Raw genomic sequence first — 12,664 nt, 5'->3', positions numbered from 1 at the left:
AAAAGACTCGGCTAATTTTTCATTGACCTCATCTGTAAATAAATTTAGACTGATGGTTCTCAGGGGCAATAATAAATTAGTATTCATTTCCTGTAATTAACGCAGACATGCTTATGAACACAGAGTATCTGAAAATACAACCACCTAATTTCCATTTCAAAATACGCCCAACACATTCTCACTTGAGTTATCTTCGTAATATTTCCCCATTAGTTATAAAGAATGGAATGGGTGGGTTTTGCTTCCCACTCATCAGAAAGAAATATTGTTTTGGTCACAAGGAGTGTCAGACACGTTCTCACAGGGAGTGTCAAACACATTCCAGCAACACATCTGCAGACCTTGTCTCTGACTTACGCCTCTGTTCCTGTGGTCTTCTACCACCATTCCAGAATGAAACTGTCTCCTGTCTTGCCACTGGTTGGGAGGGGCTCCTCGGCAGTGACAGGTGACCACCTAAGCAGACATTCCCATACAGACCGCAGGAAGCAGCCTCAAAGGAAAGCACAAGAATGGACAACTTCTACTACTGGTATACATCTGACCACACAGGGCAGACTGAGTAAACAATAGGATGTAAGCCAAGTAAAGCCTTGCCCTCGGTGACATGGATATTTCTGGAGAAGGTGCATTCCTGTAACCAGACCACAATCAAAGATCAATGTAGGGTTCAGCCATTAGAACCCGATAGCTAAGAAGTGGCATCAGTTTGAGACCCTTCGTTAGCAGTGTACAAATTGGTTAATGCTAATAGAATCCCAAGGCAACATGCCAAGTTTTCTCTGTGCTAAGAAGAATGTGATAAGGGCAGAAAATTTGAGCTGGATTCCATCAAAAGTTTCCATAGAAAATCAATTCTGATAGAATGTAATCTGACCGGAGAATTTGTCCCACGGCCTTCTTGGCCCTGTCCCCGGTGATCGTCCCTCCAAATATCACCAATACAAATGTGACTAAGTATACCAAAGGAGCTCACTGGGAAGCATGTGACAAGTGGCCAAGGAGTAGTGGGGATGTCTTAATTTGATGAATTTGCCACTAGATAGTGAATGTCACGTTAAGCTTTATCATAGTAAGATTGTTGTTAAGAAACACGGATCTCAAAGAGTTCTTCAAACCAGGAGAGGCCCAGCCTACGCCACTGCACTTCCCTAGGAGAGCTGTCATTCTGTCTCTTTTACTCCCAGTTGTCAGCCTGGAGAGCCGAGCAATGCATCTCAACACACTAGTCCAGGAGGCCCAGGACAGGGTGAGTGAGCTGTCTGCCCAGGTGGAGAATGAAGGCTTCACCCTGGACAACACAGAGAAGGAGAAGCAGCTGAAGGCCTGGGAGTGGAGGTACCGGCTCTACAGACGCATGAAAACTGGCTTCGAACACGCCCGTGAGTATGTGCAAGAGGCTGGGGGGTGCGTTATGAGGCTGAGCTTTGGTTTGAGACAGACAGGTCTTTTACTGATTTCATTTTTCAACTCTCCAGCCGTAGGTGACTCTTGTCAGCCTGTTTGGGGCCAGAGCTCTGGGAGGCTGTAAATGGGTCTTTTGTCTTGCTTGATTTTCTGGCTCCTGATTGGTTCTCTGGCCACAACCTTGAGCTCTGGGTGCTTTCTGGCCTCCCTCCACCACATCCCCAGTCATCCAGCACTTCCCACAGCTACGCCCTGATGCCTAATGACCCAATGGTCTGATGGCCTAAGTGGCTATATTTTGGGATGTGGAGTTGGAAAAATATTTATTTGCCTATTTGTCCAGCTTCTGCTTTGAGCTCAAGTTTAAGGTGTTTTCCATTCTCTACTGTATGTTTTTTTTTTTAATAGAGAATCATAAACTGAACTTAACACAGAGAAAGATAATCAATTGGCCGGTGAATTTTGCTTTTATCTACATTTCCATTCTTTGTAGCAGCTCTTTTTGCTTGGGTAAGACAGTTCAGGATAATACTGGCAGTGCAGAATGTTGCTGAGTGAAGCCCCTGATGTAAGAACAGATACAACTCAGGTGTTTCTGAAACATTGAACTTGGATTCTATAATATTTTTATCTGATCCCAGAAGATTTCATTAAAACTAAAATGTACCACTCAAATGCTTGCAAAGCAGTAAACTCTCACTCTAAAAGATTTTACTGAAGCAACTAGAAGAATTGGAGTTTAACTTCCAAATACAAAGAGTCAGTCCTATCCTTTAAAAGCCTCTGCCTCAGAAAATGTCCAAGCAAATGAGCTGTCTCTGGAGCAGAGTTAAGTGCCAAGTGCAGGAGCTGTGGAGCTAGCTCTATAAGGAACCAGATTGGATTCCTAGCCCTTACGTAAAAATCCAGGCATGGCTACACCTCCCATAGCTCCAGCACTATGGCAGAGAAGGCAGGAGGATTGCTTGGCTTTTAGACTGCCAGTCTAGCTCCAGGTTCAATGAGAGACCCTGTCTCAAGGGAATAAAGTGGAGAGTGGCTGAGCTTCCACTACCCTTTAAGTAGGTAGAAATATGTTTGGAAAGATTTTGAGAAGCTAACACTCTGATGATTTCCCCCTTCTGTGCCAGGAGCCCCAGAGGTGCCAGCCAATGCCTGCCTCATGGTAACCAGCAACACTTCCCTCACGGTCAGCTTTCAGGAGCCCCTCAGTGTCAACGCAGCCGTAGTGACCAGGTACAAAGGTACTGAGCTCTCCATCTTCTCTCCCTGCTCCTTCCTGGAAAGGTATCTGGGGCATGGGGATGGATTCTGCGTGTTGCATGTTCGGTTTCCAACTGGTAGGCTTGATTTTATCCCCTCTGCTTTTGAAGTCAGAATATAGCCATGCACATCACTGTGAAGATTCAGAAAGGTGACTGAGGATAAGTCACAGGGATATTGAACAGGACCAGGCTGTCATTGACTGTCTTGTTCATGTTTGCAAGCAGATCTTTTCTACAGAGCATCAGGCGGTTATAAGCGTCATGGGGGGGGCGCACAGAAAGGAGGGGGGAAACAGTTGATCTGAGGAGCAGGAAGGCTGAAGTATGGGGTACCAATAGGGGGAGCAGTAAGCATGGAAACTGACCACTATGTCCCTAGTGGCAGACACTGAGGTCAAAAGAGAAGATGATGGTAGGATGGTGGCATGGTCAGTATAGTCCCCAAGATACTTGGTTTTGAAGGACAGGTGGGAGCTGGAGTGAGATATTGAGGCCAATGTAAATTCTACACGGAGAAAACAGTGAATACAGCTACCAATACAATACGGGAACAATTAGAGGAGGAGAAACACAGAGAGTATGGGAAATAACATCCTGGCTCCTCTGGAGCAGTAGAAAGGGAAAAGGATTGAAATAGAAGCCAAGGAGTTAAGACTTCATATGATGAGCTGTGGAGAGCCATTGGATAAGACAGGAACCAGATGATAAGGAGATATCTGAAGCGTTGTAGTATGTATGGTGGACTAGGGGAGACTGATGAGGATTTAGATTAAAAAAAAAATCGAGAGAGCTGTTCAGAAGCAAGGTGTGGCAGCCTGAGCCAGCTACAGCAGCAACACTGGTGAAGGACCCATAGGAGGAAGACATGGCAGGATGTCACCAAGCCAACCAGCCCCATAGCCAGCAACTGCTGCGTGTTAAGCACTGCTTGAGCCTGTATGTCTCTCCTTGGTCCTCACAGCTATGTCATGAAGCAGCGCTGTTTATCCCCCACTTTACCTACGCCAGGGATAATAAATTATAGAGTTTGCCTAGGGGCTCACAAAAGAGCCCGAGTCATTGCATTCTGGGCATGCTTGAATGTGGGAAAGGAAACGTAATCTGCCGATTTTCTGATCTACTCGGGCATGCAGAAAGGCCCCAGGAAGTTCTCTACACATGCTCCAGGGTACCAGAAACTGTGTGTTCAAGTCCCCACCACAATCTCTACCTGTGAAACTATCTACCTAGAACACACGCCTTCCTTTCTTCTTCCCAGGGTTCCTTCTCAAGAGTACACCGTATTATCTCTGCAGACAGGATAGCTTTCTGGGTGCTTGCAACTGCCCAGGTTTTCACTCTATTTGTAATAGCTAAGGTAAGAGATTGCAAATACATTGACTTGGTTATCGTTGGATTTTCTGTGTCAAAGAGAAGGCAACTTAGACCACCAAAATCTGTGCATAGAAGAAGCTCAAGAAGCACATAGAAACTCAAGCGATGCATAGAAGAAGCCCGAGACTAATCCTTTGAACTGGCTCAGTCTTTCCTCTTCACTGTCTCATTGGCCAGGACAGACCTTCAGAGTTAGGGTTGGCAACCAAGGTTAAGCATGGACAGCCTCTCCTTTCTCCCCGCTTCTTGCCAGCTCAGGATTTTGATGAATGTTTCATCCACGCTGCCCAACTTGACATTTCCTTCTTCTATGTGATTAGTGAGCTATCAGGAGCTAATTTTCCCAGCTCTTTTGTACTTAACCAAAACCCCAGCAAATTCTACCAGCATTCACGTTTTTTTTGTTGTTTTTTTGTTTGAACTCTTCTCTTGGGAAGCATTTGGGTAAGGTGGGAAATGAAAGGTCGCCACAGGGCTCCAGTAACTGGAGAGGATTAATTAAGCATTATAAATAGAATTGTCTGCTGCGTTGTGAAGCTGGCTTCCTAGTGCTAATTTCTAAGGACATAAATGGAGCCCTTAACCCGATCGCTCTGAAGGGTTATTTAAAGCAGCTGGCAGCCTACTGTGTCCACAGAGACAGATGGGCAGTTTTTAATTCAGGGGTTGAAGTAATTATTTAATTATGAAAATATTAGGAAAATTACCCCGAGACAAAGACAATTATTTTTTTTCTTTTTTCTTTTTTAAAAAGAAGAAGAAGGTGAATCAATTGTGAAATCCACAGAATGCAAGGACAATTATCTAATTGCTTCTAGGGAAGGCTTAACCCTGTAGAATTTGGGGTTTGGCAAAGAAAGGCCTCACTCACCCCATGCTCCAGAATTTCTGGGCTCAGCAAAACCTCAGGCATATCTCAACAACTAAATGTTTTCTCCCTTCATGCTTCAGCCAATGTATATGGGGTGGGGGGGGGATCTGGCTCTTTCTATTGCCCATCTGTTTACATTCATCAGCATGGTTTTGAGGAATCTGTGTATATACAGAAGTCTTTTTGTAGAGCATCTCTTTGGGAGCCTTCTTAAGACTCCAGAGTCTTGCACCAGGCCAATTGCCATCTCCTTGTGGGAGATTAAAGGTGTCCATTACAACTTAAAAGCCAGGAAAATGGTTCTCAGTGAAAACCACTGGGTTCTCCTGTCTGTGTTTTCACCAACTGCAGTAAAATGGGGCTGTTTCGAGGTGTCTCCTCCTGGGATGCACGATCTTTTCATCCTTCTGCTTCATCTCACCAGTTTCCATGATGTACAAAGAGCAGCTAGAGTTGTCACAGACGCTCTGGGGGTTTGGACCATTACCAGAGCCTTGTTCAACATTTTCTTCTTCATATCCTTGGGTAACTAGCCTTATCTCCTCATTTGGTGATTACATGCTATTTTTCTGCAGGCCAAAATGGGATGTGTTTTCAAAGTGATTTTGTTGCTTCTTGTAGGGCTAGGATGAGGAAATTGGAGCCTGGCTAGATGAGAGGCAGTATCTTATAACAGGTGCAGTTACCTGTTACAGCCAGGAGGTAAAAATCTGTCTCTCTCTGTGTCTCTCTCTATATACTCTCTGTCTCTCTCCCTGTCTCTGTCTCTTTTCCAGTTTCTGCCTTTCTCTTCCTATCTCTTTGCCTGTCTACCTCTGTCTCTCTCCGTCTGTGTCTGTCTCTGTTTCTCTTACTCTGTCTTCTCTCTGTCTCTCTGTTTATCTCCATCTGTCTGTGTCTGTCTCTGTCTCTGTTTCTCTTCCTTTGTCTTGTCTCCGTCTCTCTCTGTCTCTGTCTCTCTGTCTGTCTCTGTCTCTCTCTCTCTGTCTCTCTCTCTCTCTGTCTCTCTCTCTCTCATCCTAAAGTAGGGACAACTTGTGGCTTGCTGCAATGGGTAATACAATCTGTAAGTGCTACCATACTTCTAGATATGCCCTTCTCTGCCTCTCTTCCCACCTTGTTCCCTGAGAAATTAGAAGCCACAACCCTAGACTGTCACATTCCTGTAATCCCAGTATCTAGGAGGTAAAGGCAGGAGCACCCATACCAGCCTGGGCTACCCAGTGAGTTCAAAGCAAGCCTGGGATAGACAATGAGAGCTTGTCTCAAAACACGAGGAATGCGGATATAGCTCAGTGAGATACTGCTTGCCTGGAGTTCATAAGGCTCTGAGTTGAATATTTAGCATAGAGAAAAAAGTCCTAATGCCTGGTCCTATCATTGAATTGCTTGGCTGCTTTTTATTTGCTCACATTGCCTTGCAAAGCAAGCATTTCTTCTCATAGAAATTGCCAGCACCTTCTAGGAGCTTGTGGCACATCTGCTGGTGCCTCTACCAACCGCCACCTCCAGGTTCATTCCCAGGAAGAAAAGAAGTCAAAAAAATGTCTGGGGGCAGATTTGCTTCCAGGAGGGAGAGTCCACCATACACTCATGAAACCCCTCAGCTGATAGGGTTACCATGCTGAGAACTCACGATCACATCGCCTTCCTCCAAGACTAGAGAAGAAGCTGGCATGTGCTACACATGCCCATTGCTTAGTGTTCCCATTCCTTTCACTCCCGTTCCCTTTTCCCTTCTTGTACCTTGTAGTTTCAAGGACGTTTATCTAACAAGAAAGGTGAACGGTTGCATTAAAGAATATAATGATTTTCCATGTTTAATTGAAGAACTAATCCAAGCATAAGCACAAAGCTGCTATCTTGGTTACTAGAGCAAAGCCCTGCTAGAACGTCTTGAAGAAAACAATCCCTGGCCCAGATTGATCTCAGAGAGGGGGAGATGACCAATGAAAGCAAGCAATAAGAAGGGCAGAAAATGTTATACCCAGAAGATCCGTGCCTCAAGGGATCAGCTTCTTTCCTTCCTTCCTTCCCTTTCATTTAAGTACACAAGTAAAAAGGTGAGTTAAGAAGGTTGGAGAGACAGCTCGGCAGTCAAGAGCACTGACTACTCTTCCAGAGGTCCTGAGTTCAACTCCCAGCACCCACATGGTGGCTCACAACCATCTGTAATGGGATCTGATGCCCTCTTCTGGTGTGTCTGAAGACAGCAACAGTACTCACTAATACACAAATAAATCTTTTTTAAAAAGTGAGTCAAGAGTCGGGCAGTGGTGGCACACGTCTTTAATCCCAGCACTTGGGAGGCAGAGGCAGGTGGATTTCTGAGTTCAAGGCCAACCTTGTCTACAGAGTGAGTTCCAGGACAGCCAGGGCTACAACAGAGAAATCCTGTCTTGAAAAAAAAAAGTGAGTTGAGGGATTAAATGTATGATGGGGAACTTAGAACGTCCAGTGAAGGAGAAGATGGGGAGACTGGAAAACCACTGTGTGCAAGAGCCTCATATCTGAGCTGTGAAGGTCTCTGAGCCTTTCTTGTCCCGTTTTCCTTCATACATTGTTGTGGTGTCAGGACCCAGGCAACTTACTCACCAACAGTCTTATACATTTCCTTTAAGTCTTCTCCCATACTTAAAGAGCTGCTTTTCTTTGGGGTATTTTGATCAGTGGGGTTTTTTTTCTTTGTTTCTTTCTAAATTCCCCTTCAAATAATATAGTGCTACATAAGAGAAGTCCCTCAGCCTTCCTGGAGTCCCACATCCCTACCACAAAACTCAAGTCTGTGACTTGGATGTAGATCTCTACACATTCTTTCTTGATGCCCATAAGCGTGCTGTCCTGTGCCGCATAATGGATGGTGGTGCTTCGGTCAGCAGCAGACTGCCTGGACCACAGAGGTCCTACATGACTATATCATCCAGAGAGGATGTACATAGGGGGATTGTACATAGGGGGATTTCCTCAATCACACCCTCTCAGAATGTATCCCCGAGGGTGAGCGACAGGTGAACCTACATCCAAAGGTTTATAGCATCATGTGATCTAGTATAAATATTTCTGCCCTGTAGTAGTCAGCTCTCCACAATCCTGACAAAATGCTCAAGGGAATCAACTTAAAAGGAGGAGATGTTTGGAATAGAGGCGTTCAGTCCATAGTCATTCAGCTCTATCACCTGCTCACCTAACAGAGACCAGGAAGCAGAAGAAAACAGAAAGGAAAAAGCAAAGTTTCAAGGCTGGTCTTGCCTCTTAAAGGTTCTCTCGCCTCCTAAAGTTTCTGTCGACCCATCAGTTTCCTTCACATCCTAAAGGTTCTCGTCTCCTAAAGGTTCTACAATTTCCCACTAAGACCATGAGCTGGTGATCATTCTACTAGAGTGGAAACCAGGGGGGGGCAATATTTAAGATCTAAACCATAACACACCATTTGCACAACCCTACAACGAGACTATCTTTTTTCCAACTTAGTGAGAATTTTTTCAGCTCACCATACACTGTATTTATTTCTAGGTTGATGCATTTGGATCATCTTCCTTCTGTTTATCAGTTGTATAATATTCTCAGGCCACAGACAAGAGTGTAGCTTTTCTCCTACTGGTGGACATAAGTTATTGGTTGTTTTTTTTTTAACATCTATTTATTTTTGTGTGCACACATGCATATTCATGCACATGCCACAACATGTATACATGTAGAGGCCAGGCAATAGCTTACAGGGGCCAACTCTCTCCTTACACCATGTAGGTCCCCGGGGTCAAACTCAGGTCATGAGGCTTAATGGCAAGAGCATTTACCTGATGATTCAGTCCCATTGTTTGTTTGTTTTAACTTTTTTCTAGTATACCAAGTTTCAATGTCAGCATTCATATATACCTCTATCTTACCTATCTCAGGTTTTTTTTTTTTCTAGAATTGTTACAGAAGGAGGCTCTATGCATGCATACACACTATCATTGATTTGTCTTTATCTAATACCATTAAGTAAATTTATAGCATATTTTAATATACTAGGCAAAATCCTTCCTCCTGGTAATCTATTTCAAAATGTCTTTGAGGTTACACATATTTTCTTTTCCAATGAGTTAACTTGTGAAATTCAGCTTTTAAAATCTTCCTGGGCTTACATTGTCTTCCTAATAGGGAGAGAGATTCCTTATCTATGAGCATGTTTGTCTAATTAGGTTGTGTGTAGGGCAGTATAACTGTTTCCTTTCTGTGGGTCTTCTATACATCCTGAAGGATTTTGTACTCCATGTATTTCCCAATATTTGTGACCATTATGAGTGAACTTTATTTTCCAGATTTTTTTTCTCTAAGTGGTTACCAGTAGAAAGATGCTAATGTTTAAATTTTGACTTGCCAACTTTACTAAAATATCTATTAGCTTTTCTTTTGCAGTACATTGTTTGACATCTCATAAGACTCTTACTTATCAAATCTTCAAGACTCCTATTTCTGTCTCTTCTTTCCTAGCATTTTTTTAATCTCCCAGTGTCACAGTAGTTTTACTACTGTGAACAGGCACTATGACCAAGGCAACTCTTATAAAGGACAACATTAAATTGGGACTGGCTTACAGGTTCAGAGGTTCAGTCCATTATCATCAAGGCAGGAGCATGGCAGTATGTGCAGGAGGTAGGAATGGCACAGAAGGAGCAGAGAGTTCTACATCTTCATCTGAAGGCTGCTAGGAGAAGACTGGCTCTCATGTGGTTCAAAGAAGGTGTCTCAAAGGTCTCTCCAACAGTGACACACTTCCACCAACAAAGCCACACCTACTCCAACAAGGCCGCACCTCCTTATAGTTCTACTCCCTGGGCCAAACATTCAAACCACCATACCTATCATTGAGGTGCATCAATTCTAATTCCCTACACTGGATAGACAGCACTGCATAGGGAACACTGGATAGGGAGCACTAGATAGGGAGCACTAGATAGGGAGCACTGGAAAGGGAGCATTGATTATTTTTCTCTTGTCTCTGCTTTTGACAAATTTTATCTAATAGTTTATTATTCAATATACTGTCCACTGGGAGGTTTCTGATAGGTTCTCTGGATCAAAGTAACAAAGCTTTATTTTATTTCTAGCTTGCCACTTTATTTTGACTTGCATGAGAAAGGTGTGTTGGCTATACCTATGTTTTATTTCATTTTCTAAATCACTGACTTCATCTGGACTAAGACCAGTGACATAGAGTTATACAAATGCAATCATGTCATTTTTAATATTCATTAGCTTTAGACCCTTTTTTAAAAAAGCGTATATTTCTGGTGCCAGAGAGATGTCTTAGTGGGTAAGAGTCCTGATTGCTCTTCAATATATATATATATATATATATATATATATATATATATATATATATATATGTGTGTGTGTGTGTGTGTGTGTGTATATATATATGTGCAAGCAAAATATACACACATATACATATATGTGGATTGTATATATAATCATTTATTTGTGCATATAGATATGCATGCATAAATAAGTGGTTTCTAAAATATATGCATTTCTGCCTTTTCTCTGAGAATAATTGAACTTGGCTGTTTTATTTGTTGCTTGAGTGTTTGTCTTTTAAAATTTGATCTTACGAAAGATCAGAAATTGCACCATTTTGACTATGAAACCGACCTATGCTTGTTTTGGCCAAAAATATTATCATGCTAATTTTCTTGACACTTCCCCAACTGAGAGACAATAGTCATGTCTGTTTGTTGAAGGTTTGCAATATATGTCTTCATAATAAATCATGGTCTGCAAGTTTCTGGGTCAAGTTTGGGATTTGTATGCTTTCTCTTCAGAGAGGGATGCGAAGAATGAGGGCCACACTCCAGAGTTGGATGCATCTGACCTTGAAATCTAAGATTTACTTACTAGCCAAGTTTGACCTTTGGCACATTTCTCAATTGGAAATGAGAAAACCTGTTCCTCATTGCTAAAATTGTATTTATTAATAATGCGCAAATGTATGTGTGCTTGTTCATCTGCCTGTGCAGCACATAGGTTGGGTACCCTCTGAGGATAGAAGCTATTGAATCCCATAAAACAGAAGTTATGCCCACATAGTTGTGAGCTACTAGACTTGGGGCTAGAAATTGAACCTGGGTCCTCTTAGAGAGTAGCTAATGCTCTTCATTGCTGAGCCATCTCTTCAGCCCATTTTCTTATTTTGCAGACAAAAAATTTTAATGTTAGAATCCTTTATTCCCCTTCTTTGGATGTGTGTATGTATTACATAGTGTGTTCACACGTGTAGGGACATGTGTGGAAGGATGAAGGCTAATCCCAAGGGTCTTCCTTGATGGCTCTCCATTTTATTTTCTGAGTCAGGGTCTCTTTGAAACTGGAGCTCTCATATTAGTTAGTCTAGCTAGCCAGCTTGCCCTTGAGGTCCCCTATCTCACAATCCTGAGGGCTGGAATTACAGCAGGAGCACCACATCTTTTATGTAGGCTCTGGGGCTCTCAACTCTGGTCCTTGTGGTTGTATAGCGAGCACTTTATCCACTGAGCCATCTCTGCAGCCCTATTTTTATTTTTCCTTAGTTTTATTATTAAATTAGCTCTTCCTCAATTTGAAAACTTAATTTACTTGCTTTTTATTTTATTAAGACTTGTTTAATGCCTGCACTATTGGGATCTTGTTCAGAAGGTCCCTTCCTGTGCCAATGAGTTCAAGCCTATTCCCCAGTTTCTCATCTATCAGATTCAGCTATCTGGTCTTACATTAAGGTCCTTGAACCACGAGGAGTTGTGCAGGGTAATAAATGTGGCTCTGTTCTCAGTCTCCTACAGTGTAGCTATCCAATTCTATCACCCCAATTTGTTAAAGAACCTCTCCTTTCTTCCGTGTGTACTCGGTATCTGTAGATGTGTAGAATTATGTCTGTACCTTCTATTCTATTCCGTTGATCAATGTATGTTTTTATGCCAATGTATGTTTTCATGTTGATTTTATTGCTGTAGTTCTATAATACAATTTAAAATCTGGGATTGTGAAGCCCCCATCAGTTCTTTTATTATTCTGTATTGTTTTCATTATTGTGATCTTTTTGTGTTTCCATATGAAGCTTAAGATTAATTTTTGCAATTTATTTGAAGAACTGTGTTGAAATTCTGGTAGGGATTGTGTTGAATATGTAGACTGATTTTTTTCATTAGATATTTTCTTTATTTACATGTCATATGATTTCTCCTTTCCCAGTTTCCCCTCAAAAAAAAAAAAAACAAAAAGAAAAAACAAAAAACAACAAGAACAAACCCCTGTTGCCTCCCCCCTCCCCCTGCTTGCCACTACACCCTCTCCCACTTATTGGTCCTGGCATTTACCTACACTGGGGCACAGAACCTTCACAGGGCCAAGGGCCTCTCCTCCCATTGATGATCGCCTTTGCAATCCTCTACTATACACATACCACCAGAGCAATCAGTCCCACCATGTGTACTCCTTGGTTGGTGGTTGAATCCCTGGGAGCTCTGAGGGTACTAGTTAGTTCATATTGTTGTTCGTCCTAAGGAGCTGCAAACCCTTCAAGTCCTTTGGTCCTTTTTCTAACTCCTTCATTGGGGACCCTATACTCAGTTCGATGGATGGCTGTGAGCTTCTACTTCTGTATTAGTAGGGGACTGTCAGAGCCTCTCAGGAGACAGCTGTATCGGCTGGATTGTCCTTCATTCAGTCTCTGCTCCATAGTTAGTCTCTGCAACTCCTTCTGTGGGTATTTTGTTCCCCCTTTTAAGAA

General features: G+C 42.6%; 1 protein-coding gene across 6 annotated transcripts in view; it reads left to right on the top strand.

Annotated features, from left to right (window-relative positions):
• Positions 1-12,664, top strand: part of Ankfn1 (ankyrin repeat and fibronectin type III domain containing 1) — a 407,382-nt gene that overhangs the window by 277,083 nt on the left and 117,635 nt on the right. For all 6 annotated transcript variants that reach the window (XM_031350944.1, XM_031350945.1, XM_031350941.1 and 3 more), the window contains 2 exons: positions 1,188-1,382; positions 2,538-2,651. In XM_031350944.1, the coding sequence (XP_031206804.1) occupies positions 1,188-1,382; positions 2,538-2,651 (309 nt within the window). The remainder of the gene's footprint in view (positions 1-1,187; positions 1,383-2,537; positions 2,652-12,664) is intronic.

This window comes from Mastomys coucha, unplaced genomic scaffold (assembly GCF_008632895.1).
Source record: "Mastomys coucha isolate ucsf_1 unplaced genomic scaffold, UCSF_Mcou_1 pScaffold5, whole genome shotgun sequence".
Taxonomy (NCBI): Eukaryota; Metazoa; Chordata; class Mammalia; order Rodentia; family Muridae; genus Mastomys; species Mastomys coucha.
The sequence above is the reverse complement of the archived record's forward strand: the minus strand, read 5'-3'. Positions and strand labels throughout refer to the sequence as shown.